Source organism: Oculina patagonica, chromosome 12, assembly GCF_052425735.1.
Source record: "Oculina patagonica isolate OP01 chromosome 12, crgOcupat, whole genome shotgun sequence".
Classification (NCBI taxonomy): domain Eukaryota; kingdom Metazoa; phylum Cnidaria; class Anthozoa; order Scleractinia; family Oculinidae; genus Oculina; species Oculina patagonica.
Window position 1 is genome coordinate 10,213,870 of NC_135769.1, and position 21,660 is coordinate 10,235,529.

The following is a 21,660-nucleotide window of genomic DNA, read 5'->3' on the forward strand; positions in this document are numbered from 1 at the left end:
AGACGAGATGGAAGGACTCGCTCAACAAAGTGGTGCATGCTTACAATTGTACTCGCAATGATGCAACTGGTTTCTCGCCCTTCTTCCTGTTATTCGGTCGCACGCCTAGGTTGTCGGTAGATCTCATGTTTGGAACTGCACCAGGATCACCCAAACAAACTCACACTCAATTTGTAGAGAGTTGGAGAACTGCAATGCAACAGGCATACGCAATTGCGATGAGAAACAGCGAGAAGTCTGCCGCTGCTGGAAAAAAACACTATGACAAGAAAGTTCGTTTCACCCAGTTGCGCCCTGGAGACCGCGTACTTGTGCGGAACTTGTCTGAGCGTGGCGGACCAGGTAAACTTCGTTCCTACTGGGAAGATGACATACATACAGTGGTCGAACAAAAGGGTGACATGCCAGTATTTGAGGTACGACCAGAAAAACCTTCTGGAAGATCCAGAGTTCTCCATCGAAACTTACTGCATCCCTGTGAGTTCCTCCTGCCCGATATTCCGGTGGATACTGCACCTACAGTCCATCGCCACAGACAGGCAAGGAGACCCGCAACCCGGAACAATGCACAACGGCTTGAGGTGGACGATGATGGAAGCGAGAGTGACAGTGACAGTCGGGATGGTCTACTCTTGGAGATAACGTACGATGGAGCGTCTGAACAGGATATGCCGGCGGACCAACCAGTTGTAGCCAATGAAGAGGCTGATTGCAGTGAGATACCTGTAGCAGGTAATGGGATGGAGATAGAAGCTGAGCAGGGTAACGTACCCCTGGAGGCTGACCACCCACCACCTCCTGACTTACCGGTCGCAGAACAGCCTGAAATACAGCTAGGAAGACCAGTACGAAATCGCCACCCTCCTGTTCTACTCAACTATGACTCCCTTGGAACTCCATCGCTCTACCCATCCTATGTATCGAGCATCCAAGCCCCAAGTAGTGTCTATACACCGCCACCATTGTACTGGCTGCAGCCTCAGCAGTGGGTCGTCCCAATATACCCACACTACATGATGAACTGCTGGATTCCACCACAGATGAATACATCGTGTTGAACTATGAACTCTCGGAACTATTGTGATTGCCATTGTAATATTAGTAAAAAAAAAAAAATAGCACTCGTTTATCTATCACCATGATAGTAAATTGCGAAGAAGATACACAGTTATCTTGAAGGACCTTGGACTGAAATAGAGTTAAGATAAGGAATGGACTTGCATGTTGTATCATATTAGGCCTGATCACCCTATATGACAATAGCATTGTGCTTTTGTTCATTTAAGATTGAGATATTCATGTTCAAGGTAAAATGTCCAGGAGGACATCATTTTAGCGGGGGAGTGTGTGACAAGTAGAAAATGACCCCCCATATAAATTTATTTGTTATTTCCGGTTCCGGCGAGCCAGGTTTTCCATATTTGGTGACCATGCGGTTATCACGTGACATTGAAATCTTTGTAAAAAGCGAAGAGAAAAAGGAGTTGAAATAAACCACGAACGAGTCAAGAGTTGTCTAAGTTCTTTATCCGTTTTGCTGCGTTTTGGAACCGATAAACACCAAGTTTACCGGCGTAACAGAGGCGATTGAGTTTTGGTAGCTGAACATGTTAGTTAGCTCTTTATTTATTGTACAACACTTGTAAGCTTGTGACCCTCTATGTTAAACTAAAATAAAAAAATAAAGGAAATAATACTAGAAAGTTAAAAAAAATATATATAAAATACTATTTACAATATTCTAGATTAAAACTTAGAAATATTTTTAATTAAAAAACTGCATTTAAAAATGCAAACAAATCTACTTCAGTGTTTTTTTAATACAATAAATCCCTAAGAGCATGTCTTAAAGATTTAAGGGGCTTCTTTCTTTATTCAAGATGGTTGACTGTACCATGTTCGTACCGAAAAACTAACAATGTTCCACGTTGAGTTGCCCTTCTAAAAATGGTCATTTAAATTTAAAACCTTGTATAACCAGTCACAACCTCTTCGCTCTGTGAGACATAGGAATTGTGGACATTGTGATGCCTCGCACGCCAAAACTTTCTTACGAACACCAGTGCCGTCGACAAAAGCAGTATTGCTACAACAACACCAAGCCATATCCAAACAGGATTGAAGGTCGCAGTTTTGTCCTTTATGTTTTCTGAAACAAAAATATATGGAAAGCAGTTTTGTAACACTCGTTGCGTAGATGTGGCAAACGTCTTCTTTGGTGAACAAGTGAAGGAGGTATGCTACATGTATCCAACGAACAATTGTGGATTTGTATAAAATAGTCAGTTGGGAACAACTAAAACGTGTTTGATTAATGTTTTTACGGGGATGATCTGAGCTTAAAGAGTTCTGAAAAGTGACTTTTTAGGCAGTTTGAATACCCTTCTTCTGGCATTTGAAGAAATCAACGGCGATCTGTTTTCATTTCAGTTGGATTTGCAAGTGGATACTAATTTATTGTCAGGATGAAATCTTAGTGTCTAAATTAGTTTAATGGTATTACCTCGTGTTTTCTGTCGAGATAGGACTGTCACTATCCCTTCTAAAGAAAACGTTTTTCCCAAAGAGTTCCTTGCGGCGCAACTGTACTTGCCATTAGCAATTTCCCTTTTTACAAAATGTAAATGCAAAGATGAGTTTCCGCCAACCGAGGAGAAGCCGCGGATCGACATATTGTCTTTCAACCAACCAATTACTGGTGTTGGAAAACCGGCTGCAGAACAGGATAAAGTAACGTTCTCGTCCTCGTAGATTGAGACATTTTCAGGATGAGATACAAAATATGGCTTCCACAGAACTGCGGTCACAAAAAGATAAGTTATCGAGATAAGAAATCAAATTAAAATCATTCCGCTTAAATCCTACACTTCATTTGGTGATTAGCAACTTTTGTAAATACCTTTTAAAACTACTGCAGAGGATTGTACCCATCCTTCGGTGTTGTTTGCCTCACACCAATAATGTCCTCGGTTTTCTGGTCTGACTGACATAATGGTCATAACTGAGCTACCCCTGACGTCTTCAATCGAGGAATTCGACATGATTTGGCTTCCATCCTTAAACCACGTTATTTTTGGCGGTGGGACCCCTGATGCTTCACAGCTTAAGTTAAAATAACTTCCGGAAGGGACCATCATCTTTCTTTCCATTGGATAAATTGTAATTTTCGGTGGGGAGGGTTCTAAAAACACAAAATTTCAAATGGTTTAGAACTGAGCATCGTGAAAGAATTAAAATTATCATTGTGGTGTCTTTATGTCTTCATGATTGTATTCGATGATTGATGAAACATTTTTCCTCGAAGTAACTTCGTGTATTTATCAGACCCCCTATTACTAAATGGAATACGTGGTTGCCCACCTTGGACTCTTGAACGAGCGACCTGGGTTCACGGCGGCCGGGTCATAACGCCTTTGGGTGTGGAGTGGGGTGGCGGTTAGGGAGCAATACTCTACTCTCATAGTGCATCTTTCTAGCAACCAATATAAGTGGGTACCGGTAATCTGCTAGGAAAACCTGACAAAATAATGAAAGGGAGCTTCTAGCATCTTTTGTTTAGGGAGTAGTTACAATACGTCCTGTGGCTTTATAGACCAGGAAAATCTCGAGCGTTCCCTCTTGGGCCAGTCAGCCAAAGAGGGAACCTACTTTAATAAAATGATTGAGACTGCACGAACACAAAAACAAGTTTTATGCAGCCAATCAGAACAGGATCGCTCAAACCACCCTCCATGAATGTTATTTAAATTTTCTTTCGACTGCCTTTAACGGCACAGTCTGATGGTCGCCTTGTGCGTGAAACTTAAGTTACTGTCCGTACAGTCTCCATCTCAGTCTTCATTTACATTTTCCATTGTTTATTATTGTAAAATAGGGTTACTTTTTGACACACCACAAGGTATATGCAGCTTTAAAGATTATTTTTTCAGTGATGCGGACTGAAAAGCTCGTAGACTTTCTCTGTAAGACGCTAGCCAATATCCAAGCTGACTTTTACCTTTCATAATGTTTTGCTATTGAAAACCAGCCTTGTACCTTATCAATGATCCGTTATCAATGAAGTGGTGTAACAGTCTGATTTAATTCTACAGTACTGCATAAATTAAAGATAATACAATAGCTGCGTTTTTTTATTGCGCCTGCTATGCTTTAAAACAGACAGACAACAAGAATATAAGTGCCCGGTGAATTAAATGCCATCTCGTATATACTCTTTCTAAAAAGCCCGTGAATATCCAAGGAGATTTGACAACAAAACATATTAACAATAAAACAATCAACCCAATACCTTCAACGACGACCAAGGTTGTAATGATTGTACACATCATTTCGTTTTGTGCCATGCAGCTGTAATTGCCAGAGCTCTCAATAGTTGCATTAGAGATTACCATAGTGCATGTCATCGTGTCCTCTCTCAAGTCACCTTTTAAACTGCATGCTTTTTGAATACCAGTGTCATAAAACATGCCAATCCAGTTCGGCTGGGCATCTTCCCTCTCAAATTCATATTCTTTGGAAGAATTACTAGTGCAGACCACACTAAAGTTGTGACCAACAAGAAACGCATTGTTGTAATCGGAGAGGGTGCGTACCTCTAGTGAAGGTGCCTTAGGATCTGCAAATGAGAATGAGAAATGATTATTATGCAATCTTTGTGATCAAGGAGAGTTTTGCTTTCCACAACATGCAATCTAAAGTAATCGGTCGGCCACTGTACATGTTTCATACATACAAATCTGCACTTCCACAAGTCCATAAGCGATAAGTCGAGTGACAGATATTTGGCGGTAATGAAGATCTTGATCAGTAACATAGATACGCATAGTAATAGAGGCCAGGGACAAATGAAATTGGGCAATGTTTTTTTGTCACTTTTCTGGCCTTGCCCGTACACAAAACACAGCTTTTTTGGGCACTCTACCTAACCACAACAAATTTACGCTTAAGTGTTGTGCCTGAGCGCAAAACAGAAGATAATGCACCTTTCGGCATAAATCTTGTTTTGAGCATCTCAGTTTGATCCTTTGTCGGGCTTCACAACCAATTTTCTTCCATATGAAACCTTTGGACGTACAAGGAGAAGGATGCTACCCCCCCCCCCCCCCCCCCACCCCCTTCTGCGATTTTTTTCGCTTAAAAAGGGGATTTACTGTTTGTTTATAAAACTTCGAGTAGCTGTTCATTCATCGCGCTAGCGTAAGTTTTGATATGTCAACTGTGTGTCTATGAGTTTGGGCATCGCCATGGCAACCTATTAATTACATGTAGGTTTGGTCAAATATTGTCTTTTTGACATAATTAATTCTTTGGTTTTTGGTTTTCCTAAAAGAAATTCGCAAATTCGTGTTATTTCACATTCCAGGAACATTCACCAAATGGACAAGGGATATGTTATGGCAGACAAAGACTGTGTTTCGATGAGGAAGTTCAGGTACCCGCAGACAAAGACCAACCTGAGCTTAACTTCCTCAGATATTAGATTGCGTTAAAATAATTACTTACTGTGAATAACTTGATCTGAGGTTACACAGGGGTTGCAGAAAAATAGTCCGGGGCAAATTACCAAAACGAAACCAAACAACAGCATGGCGAGGGAAAGCTTCATGTAGAACATTTAGCCGGAGGCCTAACCTTTTCTGCGATAACTGTGGTCAAAAGTAAAAACACAATAATGTGAACTGAATAATTCCCAAGCACATGTAGTAACAAAAGCTAACTTCCTATTGAAATACTTAACAATTATTCCACTCGCGCTTGTTGGATATGAGATGGTAGATAGCCAACGAGGCGCTACGCGAGTGGAATAATTGTTTTATTAAAAACGCACAAAGAATTGCAATATTTGAGCTACCCAGCTGTTTTCGTTGATGCGTATCGGCTACCATATCTGTGGTCAATGGTATATGAGCTCATATGCCATTGCCTGTTAACCAATCAAAACGCTGGAATTGCGATATACCATTGCTAGTTTTTAATATAATTTAATAATGATCTGCATCCATTTGACTTAGCCCCAATATTTCAACATTGCTTTTGGAGGAGGAGGTGTTGGGAAAACTGAGTCTGTCACTGGGTAGTATTTTTAATGTGCCCCGTGGACTTTCAATTGACCTTCTTTTAATTATTTCATTAAAATGACAGTAGTGGTGATAGTGTTAATACTGATTTACTTATAAGCTTACATTAAACAGAAGAGAATTGCATTGATAATAGGCAGTACACTGAACCCCTAATAAATAAAAAGGAAGTGTTTGAAATTTAGTCATCTTTTACACCGTATAGAGTGTTTCTTGTTAACTTATTTTGCAAAAGAACATCAAAAAGAATTTCAGGGTCGGTTTGAAAAATTACAACATGTTTCAAAATCGTAACTAAGAATTTCGGCAAATTTGGACATGGCTGATAACTTGTTCAAAACTTTGCCACGGCGTGTAACGAGATTTTTCATAAATAGTCGGAACCATAATTTTTTGTGCATTTTTATTGTGCTCGGATTCAATCAAAGCAGAATTTAAAGTCTCGTACTTTTTCTTGTCACACAAAATAGTTGCACTTATGGATATAAAAGTTAACGTCCTTCGCTTATCAGTTGGCCATGTAGAGAACAATGTTGCAAGTTAATTAAATTTATTTAGCTTAGTTCATTTATATGGCTAGTATGTTATGTTAACGACAATTATATTTCTCTCTCCACTGAGTTTGAATTTTTTTTTTACATGAAAGGTAACTGATTTTCTCAGGTCCGCATATAGCTTTGAACAGGAGCCATTATATGTTACTGGCAATTCAAGGCATCGATTCACGGCTGATTGAAAAACTAAAATCTAAGCCGATAATTTTACCCTATAGCTGGTTGCAGGAATTACAGCCAATCGATTTGACGATACAAATTACCATGCAAAATGTGGACCTTCTAATATTAGTTTGAATTTTTCCTAACAGCATATTGCTTATCGTGTGCATTACGCCAGTGATTTAAATTGGTATTACTCGGAGTTCGATTATTTTTAATTTCTCTCATTTGTGCATCATTCGATTTTATAACGTGTGGCTTTTCACAAACCTTTTGCATGTACGCACCGCGGACCTACCTTTTTTATGTCAATAACGGTTTTGTGAGCGTGACCAGTCGCGCGTTTAACTAAAGCATATTTTTCGTGTGTGTTCATTATATATTCACAATAAACTCTGTTGAGGAAGTAGTTCTTAATACAAAATAAAATAGCTTATAGGATTCAAATGTTACTACCAAAAGTATCACTTTGAGCTACTTGTATGCCGCGGATGTGGGTTTGTTAATTATAGCTATCATTATAGAAATGCTGTTGTCAAGATCAGTGACTAGTAGACAATAATGACATGCGTTGCTGACTAACATTAATTATACTGTCAAAACGATTAACCGGAAACTACAGAATTGAAGATGTCGTCGTCTATTTTCTTTTAAGCAAAACCTTTCTGTGTAATAGTATATAATACGTTTCACTGAAACACTACGCACAAACGAGAAAATCGTATCTTTAATTTCGTTGGTATACTTATCACTGTCGTAATCGATTAGTTTCGTTGCGTCGGCAAACTACAATGCGATCGTAGCACTTTAGCGGACATAACTTTGTTCTTAGTTTAATCCAAGCGAATCAAGCTTTTACTCCATCGCGAAAAGCGATCGAAGAGATCGGCCTTTCGTCATGCAGTATCTTTTAGAAGCGGTTAGTGGAAAAGCCAGCCTTCAGTTGCTATCTTGTGGCGTGACGAGCTAAGTTAGCTGCTTAGCAATTCCGGTCCGACAAACGCGTGAGTTCCTGCATTCAACTTTTGACAACTTTCGACAACTTTTACATTGCTGTTGGTTCTAGGAGTAACTTATCAGTTGTTAACATCAGCCTTATGGCTACTTCGTAAAAAAGCAATATGCACGACACATCATTTTCACCGGCCTATGTATTCTGCCAAACAGAACGAAATGATTTGAAATCCTTCGTTTAAGCGCTCAAAACGTGTATGTACATATTGAAGACAGGTTGCAGTCACATCTAGAAAGAAAACTTAGCTTACCTGGCATTTAGCTCTGTATCACTGTATCTCAACTCAACGAAAACTAATGGAGATTTTGCGAAGAGAAAACTGATAGTATAGCTCAGCTTTCCATTAAATTGATTAAACGCGCTTCGAAGCATGACTGAATTTATTTCAACTGCCAAAATGTGTAAACAGTAAATACGTCATTTGGTCGGACAAGTTCCTTGTTTTTTTGTTGTTCTGTACCTCCCATATATGGTATACATAACAGACAGGTTATCGGCTTTTCCGTGGTCTAATGTCCCTCATAGTCATATCCAACTTTTGCAAGATTATATAACGCGGAATGATTACTATCATACTTTACATGCCGCAACTACTTATAATTTGACTTTGGACCGAAATATGCAAGACTGACCTAAATTATGCGAGGGTTACCTTTAATAAATGCCACTGAACACGCGAAGAACAGTAGCTGTCTTTTCATTCTAAAAACCAAGATGCATGCATGTGTGTACCAAGATAGGTAGTAAAATGTTATGACTGTTATTGTTCATGTAATCACATATCAGATTATAAAACTGAAAGAGAAATTATTTATTTTGGAGAAGGTCAGTCTTACTCAGACACGCTGGCGGTTTTTTGTTGGCTTCAGGGCAAAACGGCTTATCTGCATAAAGAAACAATGAGATAAAAACAAAGTGGTTAATTGATTATGGCTGTGAGTTGGTTTAATTCAAATATCTTTAAAAGGAAAAAAGGTCAACAAATTCATGTGAAGTTAAACAATGCGCCTAACTTCAATTAATACTGCCATATTTTTATGTTCATAATTACTTGTTGCGTGTTTCTAGTTAATTCTCCCACGTTTGCTCTTACATATTTCTTTATTATCAGCCTACTTATAAACCACTTCAGAAGAAACAGACAATAACATTTATGGGTTGGACCGAGAACAATCCCGATTAAGTAATGCATAAGGAACTATTAACCACCGATTTTAGTGAACAACAGTGAATTGCAATAATGTATATTGCAAAACTTCCTAAATGTTCCTGTAGTTGATGATTGAAGCAGTCAAGGGATCAGCTTCCAAGTTCCCTTTAATTTCATGACAATAATTCAACGAATGATATGCGGAGTTTGTTACCAAAGGGTGTATTGCAACATTTTGCTACACAAATTAGTGAATAGATTAGAGCTTATAAAAAACATTCTTGAGTAGTAAGTGCATAACACAGCTGCCGAGAGGCGGAAAACATTAGCTTTTGAAAATACGTCCTAGTCGTCGATAAAAGTTCCTGTTTACAAACTCATCGCTGCACCCAAATTGAAAATTCAGCTTAGAAGGGCGGGAAACAGGAAGTCGTTAGTCTATGGGTAATTCCAGCAAATCAGCTGCTGACTGTTGACATTATATTACACAATTAGCAATATGCTGCTGGGAAGGGAAAATATTGAATTTGTTGAAAGTATCGTGCATAATTAATGATTTCCCCCTTCTGACTTCTTTGCTACAAAACAGATTTTTTAAAACCCCATAACTTGAAACTTTCAAGTTAAGTTAAGCTTCCCGATGTTACTGATTGGCTTGCTAATTGCATAATTGAGCATGAGTAAAGAGGCTTATTCCACGTTGTCGATGCCGAGTAACGAAACAAACAACAACTTGGCAAATGAAGCAATTAATCACTGGTTGTTTCATTTGCGGTGGCAAGGTTGTTTTTTTTTTTTCTTATATTTCTTTGTTTCATTACTAGGATTTTTCTTGGGAGGGGGTGGACCACTTAGGAATGGGGAAACTGACTGCTGACGTAAACAAATTTTAAAAGCAAATACGAAAGCTGCAGGTCATCTTGAGGAGGGGAGTCGCACGCTCTGCATCCCCCCCCCCCCCCAAAAAAAAAAAGAAAGAAATCCGTCCCTGGAGGAAAAAAAAAAGCTGCATCATTATACAGCTGTGCAGATAAAAATTTTCGTGCCACAAATTCTATCACGCAACTAATAACGGGTCAATAATTACGGGTCAACATTATTTTCCTCATTCCTGCCAACGAACCTCGGACTTCACAAGGCGCGGCGAAGTCGAATGATCTCCTACACCAGATTGTCCGAACGTCCTTTTGGTTGAAATCTTCACCAGCACAGTAAGTTAAATGCTGCGATTATATTCGAATTGTTTAGATGGACATGTATTTAAGGTGATGGAGACTGATCGATCTCTTCGTGCAATTATCTAGTTATTTGAGCGCCAACGCCCATAGATTGTGCGACTTCGCGTTCAAAATAGGCTACACGCGATTTCGATTTCTAGTGGTTAAGGAAGGCCTGAATGGGGTGCTGAAATATCGGCGATGATGATGAATACAATTTTTGTATTCAAGTTTGGACACGGCATGTTGTACGGTTCATTAAGCGATGTAGTGCACAAGTTAGTCGCGGGAGTGAGTCCCTTGCCTCATGTGTTGCTGTGTTACACCACTGTACGAGCGTGACTCGATCACTCAAGTCGCCCGCGCGTGTGCTTCGCGCTGTATCGGAAAAGAACTCTGGTAAAATAGACAATTTAATTTTTTTCCGCAGTATATATCACTAAGCTAGCTGCGAACGTAGTAAATGGGGGGATGGGTGACCGTGCATGGTTCCAAGGGGATGAAATTTTAATAATATTTGCTCTGTTCCTAAAACTAATTTAGGAATATGTTTTAAGTCTGTCAAAATTTCATGAATGCGAATAATGTGCGTTTTTTGTTTTGCTTTCTTTTAAATACTTTGAGGGAATGCTATTTCGTACTATCAAATATTCAATATTTCAATATAAATTCAATGTTATATTCAGTTGAAAGCCGGTAACAAATAAAACGAGAACGACGTGGTGGTCGAGGTGTAAGCGTAAACAGTTGTTCTGGTTTTTCAACATCTTCGGCACCAGCGTCATGAGCTGACTTATTAGAAATTCCCATTTACCAAAAATAAAACGAAAACACTCGAAGCAGTTGCAAAATTTTAATCCCTTCGAGTGGTAGCAAAGAGAAACGTTGACAGTCAGCACACTCGCATTTTCTATTTGTCATAAAAAAATCTTTTAAAGTACACTCGTATTCACCCCCCTTTCAAGTGTTCGCTATTTATTCTTCTTACCGGTGTTTCTATGAGATTCGGAAAGTTGTCTTGGTGTCGTGTTATTAATGGACTAATCAATTTAATCTGGCAATGAGACATATAAAGTTGTGGTAACAGCGAATATTTTTCAGCGTCTCCCCTCTATTCCGTTCTCTGTATTCACACTCTCGGCAGGACGACCTAGCATCCGCAGTAGCAATGAGATAGTTGTTTGTTGCAATAAACTAAAGAGGAATAGGCCATGTCGCACTTAGTTTTTGTTATATATAAGCAACAAAATTAACAACCCTTGGACAGAACATCTATCAAGTCGGAAATCTTGCCAAAACGGAAGCCGCAGCCGGTACTCCAGAGTTGTGACTGATAACTAGTCTCCTTCGCAGCCAGTATTTGGGATGTCACACAACGCTCCCCCCAACTGCGTGACATCCCAAATAATGGCTTGCGATGGAGACTACATGCTGGATAACAGACCTATGAATACATTGCAACATGCACTCCAGTGGACTAGATAATTTACAATTCCTCCCTGATTTACCCTGCCTACAATCTTGGACGGAAAGAATATAAGATTAACTCCACTTCCCTCCCGCTAGAATCAATGATGAAGTCTCCCTAAAACCAAAAACGCGGCATTTTATCATCATTTAAAAGGGAGGTGGAGTGTCCAGCCACCGAAAGTTGACCTCTGCTTGCAATACAAATTTTTGGTCTACTTAATGATCCTTAACAAATTTAATTATTATCAAAAGCGCCATCTGTGTTAATTTCCAGATATATATTAAAAAAAAAAAACTTCACGTACGAGAAACGAAACCCAGAAAAAGTAATTTTAAAAATTAAAGAAACGCAAAAACCGGTCCGGAGCGATGCGAGGCGACTGTGTTAGCTGGCTACTTAGCAACGGGTTATTGGCTCTATTATACTGCTGGTAACGCCAGTGCAGTCAAACAAAAATGTCTTTGGGAGACTCAGTGTCCTTTTTGTGAGTGTTTCGGACGCCGACTGGAGCGGTCCGGGTTCGATCCCTGGCCGCGATCATGCGCTTATTCTCGCCACTCGGGAGCATAAATGGGCACCGATAAGTTGGCATGTTAGTCTGACAAAATACTGGGGCAAAAATAAGATATTTCTAATCGCGAAGGAAAGGGGCTAGAGAGGTCGAGGTGGTAGAAGATGTTCAAAGTGATAGCCCGCAGAGCCCGCTGATTTTATTTAACTGTTTCCTATGTATTCACTGTAGATATCTAAAGACCGCTAAGAGGTGGTGATGCTTCCTTTCATGGACAGGCTCTTACACGGGTGAGAGAGAAAATGCTTAAATCCACGGCATCCCATGTAAGCAAACAGACAAAAGGACAGAAGTTGACAGACAGACGGACAGACAGACAGACAGACAGACAGACAGACAGACATGCAGACAGACAGACAGACAGACAGACAGACAGAGAAACGTAAAAGACAAACTACAAACTAAAGGGAAGCAGCTTCCACTAATGTGGCCCGGTTTCGAGATTGTTATCGGTTCTCGACTTGCTCTGAGGGTTTTTCTCTGGGTGCTCCAATTTTTCTCCCTCCACAAAAACCAACACTCCAATTTCCAATTCGATCTTCGATGCACGTACACGTCCTAACGAGCTCCTAAGTTCTTCTGTGTTTCGTTGGTAAATAAATTACATTACAAACAAACAACCAACCAAAAAAAAAAACAAACAAACACGACACATAACAATACCAAACAAAGTTAAAAGGGACATTAAATACTTGAAAATGGCGTCGGTGATCTATTCAATAATTTATATACCTATGAATTTTCAGATCTCCAGAAATGCCAAATATGGTTAAAGTCCACGTGACCTATGACGAAACGAAACGCTTCGTTTCCTATCAAAAAGGTGGAGACGTTCAGGGATTACGCCATGTTTTCCTACAAGTGTTCTCCGATGTGTTATCAAGCGATATCGCCCCAGCACATGTCAAGTTCCAGCTGATGATGACGAATTCAATGACTACGTGGAACTTCAAAATGACGAAAGGGTTGAGGATCATATAAATATCCGAGCCTTGATATCTAAACCGGTAAAAGAGGTACAGCTTGCTTTTGTTTCTGATATTTTCAATATCTGAACAGTAGTGATATTAGTTCAAGGTGTTCATTCTAATACCGGGAGGAATCAATTCTGGTGGAAAGATAAGCGTCAGCGTACTCTATCCTGCTCTTGATACATTTTCCTTTTTTATAAGAGTCCTGAGCTGGTCACTGATGTTGCTGAAATAAAGGAATAGAGTCGCGGGGAAACATATATATGTATGTGATGCAAAAGCAATTATCCAATTAATAATCACCAAGTTAACGTTTTGTATCGATATAATTATTGCTTACCATGTAATTGAAATTTATGGGTGACAGTAACAATGAAGAGCTCAGAAGAAAAAGTGGTTTTTCTCAAATTTTATAACAGAAAATTTATTGCTTTTTTTTTCTTAAAAAATGCCCAGGCCCACTAACAGAAAAAGGAAGTAATTCATTTTGTAATGATCATATCTTCTAAAACAAATTTCGACAGTCTGGGCCTGGGTAATTAGAAAATACAAAAGAAATAAATGTTTACTGAATGAGTGTCTTTATGTCTGATAAAGACACAGCTTAACTTTACGTCCAGTTTTCTAGGCCAAAAATAAATAAATATTAGTGCAAGAATGAGTTGATCTACATCAGAAGACTTTTAAGCCGTTCAATAAATTCGCAGTTCGATCGTGTTTAATCAAGTCTAAAACACTTGGCTGCGCCCCTTGTTTTAAACTTGATAAAACACTGCTGCTCATTTATTAAACATTACATAAAAAAATCAGACCTCAACGTGATAATGCTACAAAGAAGTGTTGGTAATTGAAATATAAACTGTTTTATTTTAAAACAAAAAAAACACAGCCATTACAGGCAAAAGAAGCCTGGTTATGAAACCTTTATCTTTCCTTTTAATTTATCTTTTGTTTGTCTTTTTTTATTTATTTTTTTATTTGTTTTTGTTCATGTTTTATGTTGGTTCATTTGTTCATATATTGATGTTTGTTTGTTTTGTTTGCTTGCTTGCTTACTTGACTCTGTAATTAGGCTGCAAGATGGTTTTCTAGTGAAGCTGAATCAGAGATTAAACCTCACTGGCCTCATTGTCACTGGGTGATTCCATGGTATCCTTTGTTCGATACCAATAACCTGGTGCCGATCGGTCCTAGAATGCCAATCTTTCAAAGGCCTCACCAAATCAAGAAGAATACCACTTATCGTCTGTGGAGCCCGGTTAGCAGGCAGAAGGACAGTTTGATTCAGCGAGATCCTACTACCAACATTGTAAATTGCAGCGGAAGCTTTAGCGAAGGATTTAACAGTATGTGTATCTTTATTTGATTGCCTCACAGAAAGGCTTAATTGACACTGAAAAGCAATAGAATTTACATCGATTCATATAAACGCGGAAACTGATTATTTTGTTTAAAGCGCACTAGGTCCTGGAAATATTAAAGTAGCACTCAAATAGAGAGTTGGAAAACTCTAGATCAAATTTCACGTTCTAAAAAATGCATTATTTTTACGCTTATTATTTGCATATTCATGAACAGCTAAAAAATGTATCTAGACGGAGACGATATATAAAAACATGCAGAGTTTCCCAGATTGCACAGCGACGTTTTCTTTGTCTGTTGTCGTTTTGGTGTACTTCAACCCTCTAATCAGATTAACTTTTAGTCAACTTTGTTAAGGGAATTTTCTTTCGGCAGTGTTTAGGTATTTCAATAGCTGTTCATTCATCTTTGAGTCATTTTAATTTCTGAAAATTTGCTGAAAAAATCTGAATATTAAACGGCAACTGAGGTGTGATTACTGAAAAGAGTTGAATTTTCAACTTCGTTTCCTGGGAGCAGAAGATATAAGACAACACCAAGGGACATTTAATCATATTTTACATACTGACAGCTGTTTAAAAGGGTAATTTCTGAGTCTCAAGGAAAGCAAAAAAATAAAAATTATACTGAAAAAGTAAAAAAGAGGTAAACGGGCCCGGAGAGCACCATTTGTATACGTTAACAAGCGTTTAAACGGAAAGAAAAAGGTAAAGGAGGACGGGGGGAGCAGCCACAACCACCCCTCACCCCTGCCTCAATCCTTTCGCTCCCTCCAGGTGTTAGAAATTTTCAGAAAAAGACAATATCGGTGGGTAAGTAGTTTAGTCGGGTTTCTGTCGAGCAAAGCAAGAACATTTGCAACTCAAACCTATCCGTATGATCCCCCCATACTTTTTTCCCAAACATACTAAGCACTGCTTTACAATTTATTTCTCTTTTATTTCCTTTTTTTTTTAAAGGCATATATCAACATTTTTTTTTCTTTTACTCTTTTTCACTTAAATTTGCTTTACCTTACTTTTAAGCTGTTGTGATGGCCATTGACGAAACGTCACAAAGACCGTTTTTCGTGGGCCTTACATTCAGAGACACAGTAGCACCGAAGGACGCCTATGCCATCACTGGCAATGGATTGGGAAAGGACATTACTGCCACTGTAAGTACAATCTGATTGGTTTATTTATTTTTGTGCGTATCGTATGTATTTGATTTAAAAGGCCATTCCTGTTGAGAGGAAGATCATATAAAAGGAACTGTAGAAGCTAAGTTGTCGTTCTGTAAGTTAAGAGGCAAGTGACCATTATTTTTTGCTTCGAATAAGGACGATAAACTTTAGGCCCCGTCTCCTGCATCTTCAATCTGTTATAGTCGGTAGTGGAGGTTAAAGAACCCACGCGCTTGTCGCAAAAGATGAGCATGGAGTTCCCGGTGCAGGGGACATTTCCAAAATTTTCCTCATTTCCTGTAAACCGCTTAGTGCAGTCTGGTCTAAGTCCTCCAAAAGTGTTGAAAAAAAAAAACACATTGAGCGTATAGGAAATGCGCTATATAAATGCCGTTATCACCATCATACTATTCTATTTGCGTTTAGAAAATTCATTCTGGAGGAGGCCCTCTTGACGACAAAAGTGTCTTTGAGCCTCTCTACTTCTGGAGCTACACCATGTTCAGAAACAAATTCTACCACAACCCGCAATTATATTTGGGATGCGACAACACTGGCAAAACTACACTGGTGGAAAACGTGGACCTCGACTATCCAAACCCTCAAGCTCTTTTTATCCTCAACAAATTTAATTGATTTAAAAGAGTGACTGGAAATAAGCAGAAAAAAAAAATCACTGCTCATTTTCATAACCCAGAAGTTTTTGTTGAAACATAAATTGTAGTGGCTTAAAAAGTGTATGTCTTGTAGTTAATAGCAGATGAATACATGAAGACGAATTCATTTGTATAAACCTTTTCATTCTAGCTAGTTTCATGCAGTGGTGTAATCTTGTTTAAAATAAAAAAAAGTGGAACTCTGCCCAGTTGTACATATTATCCTTTAACTAAAACTACTCCTTATTTGTTCCTTTACCATATCTTAATTTGCAATTAGCCAGTTGGAAGCCCTCAGTTGGCTACTTTCCTAATTTTCTCCGATATGAAGTCACAGACCTGATATCGCTTGGGGTTTGGCCGAATTTGGGTAAGATAAATACCTAATCGTACCTTTATCGTTGTTTGGTCTCACCAAAGCTATTTTGGCTTGGCTGGGTCTCCGGCGACACTGGTTTCTTCTACTAATTATAATTAGTAAACACTCACTCGTGTTATGTTAAAAACCGGCGAATCTGATTAGTTATCGCCTCTTACAATTATAGCCTATGAGCCTGAGTTTTTTTATGATCGAATAGTCAACGGAATATAGCTGAATTGACTATTGCTCATAGAAAGCGAGGGCGAGAAGTCTTTTTTTGGGGGGGGGGGGGGGGGGGGGGTAGAAGCTCTAAAAAATTGCAGTCCAAAACCAACAATTTTATTCTATTCTAGCATTAAATCCAGAAAAGTTTCTCCTTCAAAGAGCAACGGGCGCGCAATCGTTTTCTATCAGCGATTCCATCCGCGCGAAACTATTTTGATTAAACGGACTATTTGTTTATTTGTTTAGTTTATACAATTAATCACACCTCAGTCTCACAGCATATATAGCACTGCTGAACCATTCATTTCTTGTCACTTGAAAATGTCATGACGACATCGAAACGTTGTGTCAAACTTCTATCGCTCGTTTTATTCTTTTCTAAACTATTTTTATAATGTTTTTTTTTAAAAGTAATGCAACTGAGTCTTGCACATTTTCGCCTCAAGCTCTAGGCGCGGCGAAAACCGGAAGTAGCTTCAGTTGATTTTTGAGTTTGACTTCCTTTCACGACAACCCTTTCCCATCCGTCGAAGTTCCTTTCGAAACACATATACGTCAGCCAAAAAGAATGTGCTCAAGGAAGTAACTGTTTATTAGGACTGTTTATTCGACAGAATATCACTCGATAGGTTCCGTGTATGCACCTTTCCGGTTTTCGAAGAAAGCGAGTGACATCCGCTGCTGCACCTATTCCTCCAAAAGTTGTTTCCTTCAGCCTTGCTCCATTCATATTTACACTTACTTCTTTGCTTTCGTTTTTCGAACTTCATTATGTTCGAATTAAAAAAAAATGGATTATGTCTTTATTTTAAAGAAAAAAGGATACCTACCTACCTACCTATTTACCTTAGGTGTATACAGACGGTAATTTATAATGCGCAGATATAGATTTACATACCACAAATTCCATCACGCAATGACAAATATAGATAATTGTACGGGTCAATACGGGTCAGCATAATTTCCTGAACGAATGTTAAATTAAAGGCTCCGAGAGACGTCCAAGTTGTTGCAGATTCTCAAAAGAAGGATCTTGCCGTCGAAGGGGTCCACAGCAACCGTAAGTTTAATGATGTTATTTTATTCTACTTGTACATCAGATAGACCCCTATTTTAATTAGTTAGTGACGACTGTCTACTGTAAAAAATAGAATAATCATCACCGTAGCATCCAATATTAAATATTCAACAATCAAGATTCTAGTTTTTTGTGTGCCATCGCCCACTAATTTTAGGACTTATTTTCATAATAGTCTGTACGCGATTCTGGTTTAAGGGCCATGACAATTCATTATATCCAAGCTTAGGTACAATGTAGCACGATTCAAGCGATACGAGCAGTACATGCACATGCGATTCGCCTGAGTTATTTTGTGTTAAAAAAAAAATCCGACAAAGCAATCATCCTTCCTGCAGTCTTGAACATTAAATTAATCAGCAAGCATAAAAAGGTTGGATGAGCGTGAACGAAGCAAATCCATTTTATTTAAAACCACAACAACTCTGTTTTCCCCGGTTTGTAATGTTACAAATCGGTCAGAAATTCTTCACCTCACGTCTGCACTCCCCATTATTTTTTTTATTCCAAAAAGGAAAATTTTTTTTCGTCTTTTGAATTAAGGCGTAGTTTTCGGGCGCGGGTTAATTTTTTTCCCTCGCCGGACCTCCCACGTCGTCATGTTGCGTTACATCCTCCCATTGACATTGTCTCGATGGAGCTTTTCTAGTTTCTCCGCGCAGATGGACATAAATATATCTCTCTTTTTTCTTTCCCTGGGGGGGGGACATAAATATATAGCTCACATAAAGGAGTTCCCCATCCCCATCCCCACCTCACCCCCACCCCAACACCCCCCCCCCACACACACACACACACCACACACGCCCACACACACACACACACACACACACACATATTTTAAGTCATTTTTTTCTGATTTCTCTCAAATTGAAGGAAACCTCCGAATAGTAGTTTTCTAACGTGGAAAACACCAAAGAAGTAATAAAATCCCGAAAACTTACCAAGGATGGTTGTGACTGACGAAGATTAAGACGGATTACGAATGAGAAACTTGAAAAAAAAAATTCCAAAGTAAATTTCAAGATGTGTTGTCCGTGACGTACCTCCTTTAAAGAGATATGATGTCTAAGTCACTGCAGTTGCTGTGCACCGCGGTCGTCCACGACGACGAATGAGAAACTTGAAAAAATTGCCAATTTAATTTTACAAGATGTGCTGTCCGTGTCCGTATGATGGTCTGCTCGATCTAGACACAAGCGAGAGTATCGCAGGCGTTTTGTTTTTGATGCACTCACCCCGCAGTTGCTGTCTACGGTCGTCCACGAGTCGTCGTTATTGTTGTTTTTAATAATCCATTTTCTCTGTGTATATAGGTAAACACGCCTAACACCACAGATATCTAAAGACCACTGAGAGATTGTGATGCTTTTACTGCACATGCTCTTACACAGGTGAGGGAGAAATATTCAAATTCACAATTTTTTAAATTGCATGTGATGAGTGAAAAGATATGGAAATAACGAACACTTGTAAGGTTTTCTAAGTTATGTCATATTTACCGTCTTTTTGCGGGCTTAAATATAACTACGAAAGGGCGATTATCTTCGGTTTTCGTAGCATGAAATGCCTTGGCGTGTACTTCCCGGGGGGGGGGGGGGTACTTCCTAAAATTTACCACGGGGGTGTGCCGCTGAGTCTCTGAGACTCTGGACCTGTTCCAGAGAAAAAAAGCTGAATTTGCGACCCTGTTCCAGACAAACATTGCAAAATAGGTACCCTGTTCCAGACAGTATCCACAATGGAAATATATGTAGATAGATATAAAAACACTAACGTATACATCACAAAGCGCCCACTCTGGCTCACTTGACTTCTTCTGTGGCTCGGAGATAAAGCGATAAGAGGAGCGGAGTTTAATAGCCAAACTTGATTGTGTTTAGTCCGGATTCTGGGTTAAAAAACGACACTGTTCCAGAGTCAAAAGGGTGATTTTTATACCCTGTTCCAGAGTCAGAGAGGCAAAAAGCATACCCTGTTGAGCGGCACATACCCGTATAGCCCTTATATGGGAGTACCCCCCCCCCCCCCGGGTGTATTTCTACTTTGACTGCATTGGATGCTAGACCACATCAACGCTACCAACCGTAGTCATTATACACCTGGGTGGAGAGAGTCACTGAGAGAAAACACAAAACAGTAACCCCGACCAGGTCTCCAACCTAGAGCCTTTTACGGACTACTGTGCACTAATCATTAAGTCACCGCGCCTCCCTTTTTTCTGAGTTTATTGATCAGCTGGCTGGCTAGTTATTGGTTGGTTGGTTTTATTTGGTATATGTTACAAATCAGAGGCTTAAAACGCAAATTTCTAACATGGTTTACTGACTACAAGAGAATGCTGCAATTAAATTATAACCAAACATCAAACATTAATGAGCTATTATATTATTCAACAATTCAGAAAAAGTATACAGAGCCCCGGGAAAATGAAATTATCCAAATTTAATTCCCTTACAACACGCCCTACGAAATAAGAGGGGCAAAAGCTGGATAGTCATTTAGCGTTAAAAAGTAGAGTCTAGCAAATGTTCATAGGAGAAGAATATTGGATTACGTTTTGGATAAAAAAAAAAGCTTTTTCAAAACCGAGGAAGGCTCAAGATTCTCGGCCGAAACGTCTTTATAAGAGTTTCAAACAAACGTTGTTTAAAACGTTTGATATTAGTCAGCGACAGACAAATATTTGTGTGAGGAATATTCCTGACTGCAATTTCAGCGTTTAATGTTTATCATCGTTAAGCGAACTGCATTATTATACCCTAAACTTTCGGTGACTTTTACTGAACTCTGATGAAGGTGAACAGCAAAGTCACCGAAAATTTAGGTTATGAAAAAACAGATCGTCTTCAAAACTATTTCATTTCATAAATTTTCAGTCATGGTTTTTATTAATAGTGGCTACATATTCTGTGAATGTTTAGATCTCCAGAGATGCCAAAGACAGTTAAAGTCCACGTGACCTATCACGAAACGAAACGCATCATTTCCCATCAGAAAGGAGGAGACGTTCAGGGATTACGTCATGTTTTCCTGCAAGTCTTCTCCGATGTGTTATCAAGCGATATCGCCCCAGCACATGTCAAGTTCCAGCGCTATGATGACAAGTTTGAAGATTACGTGGAACTTCAAAGTGACGAAAAGTTCGACGAAGACATTAAAATAAGAGCCTTCGTTAAACAGCCTAAACAGCAGGTACTGTTAAAGATTAATTCCAGTCCGAACTGCGCAGTTTCGGCTGGAATGCATGAATGAATGAATGACTTTAATGGAATGAATGACTTTAATGCAATGTTTATGTGAGCCTCACACGAAGGAATGTTTACAAGCAAAACTTAAAATTCTGCGACAAACTTACCTTTTTCTTCATTAATAACGCCAGATATCCTTGCAGAACAAATAATAACGAGTAGAAGAACCTTGACGCTATTTCAAACCGACGTTTCAGCTCATCGGAAATTCTTGAACGAAACGAACTGTAATGGCGGACTAAAAAACTTTATGTATGCTGTCACCGAAGTGTAACGTTTCAACGAATTCAAAACGAAAACGAAAGTAACCCCGAGTCTGCGCAGTACGGACTGGAAATCAGCTTTAAATGTTGTTTCTGATATTTTAAATATGT

The 21,660-nt window shown here is 39.0% G+C and overlaps 3 protein-coding genes across 7 annotated transcripts in view; 2 read left to right on the plus strand and 1 right to left on the minus strand.

Moving 5' to 3' along the window:
- Window positions 1-16,576, plus strand: part of LOC144633294 (uncharacterized) — a 34,389-nt gene extending 17,813 nt beyond the window's left edge. Inside the window, exons 3-5 of the mRNA XM_078492154.1 lie at window positions 14,261-14,534; window positions 15,576-15,706; window positions 16,142-16,576. Coding sequence (XP_078348280.1) covers window positions 14,261-14,534; window positions 15,576-15,706; window positions 16,142-16,351 — 615 coding nt within the window. The 3' untranslated portion in view covers window positions 16,352-16,576. The remainder of the gene's footprint in view (window positions 1-14,260; window positions 14,535-15,575; window positions 15,707-16,141) is intronic.
- LOC144633280 (peroxidasin-like) lies at window positions 1,860-8,209 on the minus strand. The gene is made up of 6 exons (XM_078492128.1): window positions 8,059-8,209; window positions 5,503-5,645; window positions 4,289-4,615; window positions 2,900-3,181; window positions 2,504-2,797; window positions 1,860-2,149 (listed from the first exon to the last, which is right to left on the minus strand). Exons 2-6 carry the CDS (start codon window positions 5,612-5,614, stop codon window positions 1,962-1,964), a joined length of 1,203 nt encoding a protein of 400 aa, XP_078348254.1. The 5' UTR covers window positions 5,615-5,645; window positions 8,059-8,209; the 3' UTR covers window positions 1,860-1,961.
- Window positions 10,002-21,660, plus strand: part of LOC144633291 (uncharacterized) — a 29,123-nt gene continuing 17,464 nt past the window's right edge. Inside the window, exons 1-3 of one of the 5 annotated variants that reach the window (XM_078492144.1) lie at window positions 17,836-18,017; window positions 19,352-19,429; window positions 20,960-21,230. In XM_078492144.1, the coding sequence (XP_078348270.1) occupies window positions 19,401-19,429; window positions 20,960-21,230 (300 nt within the window). In that variant the 5' untranslated portion in view covers window positions 17,836-18,017; window positions 19,352-19,400. Of the gene's footprint in view, window positions 10,170-17,037; window positions 18,018-19,351; window positions 19,430-20,959; window positions 21,231-21,660 lie in introns of those variants that run through there. The other 4 variants (XM_078492143.1, XM_078492147.1, XM_078492145.1 and 1 more) reach the window with 4 other exon arrangements.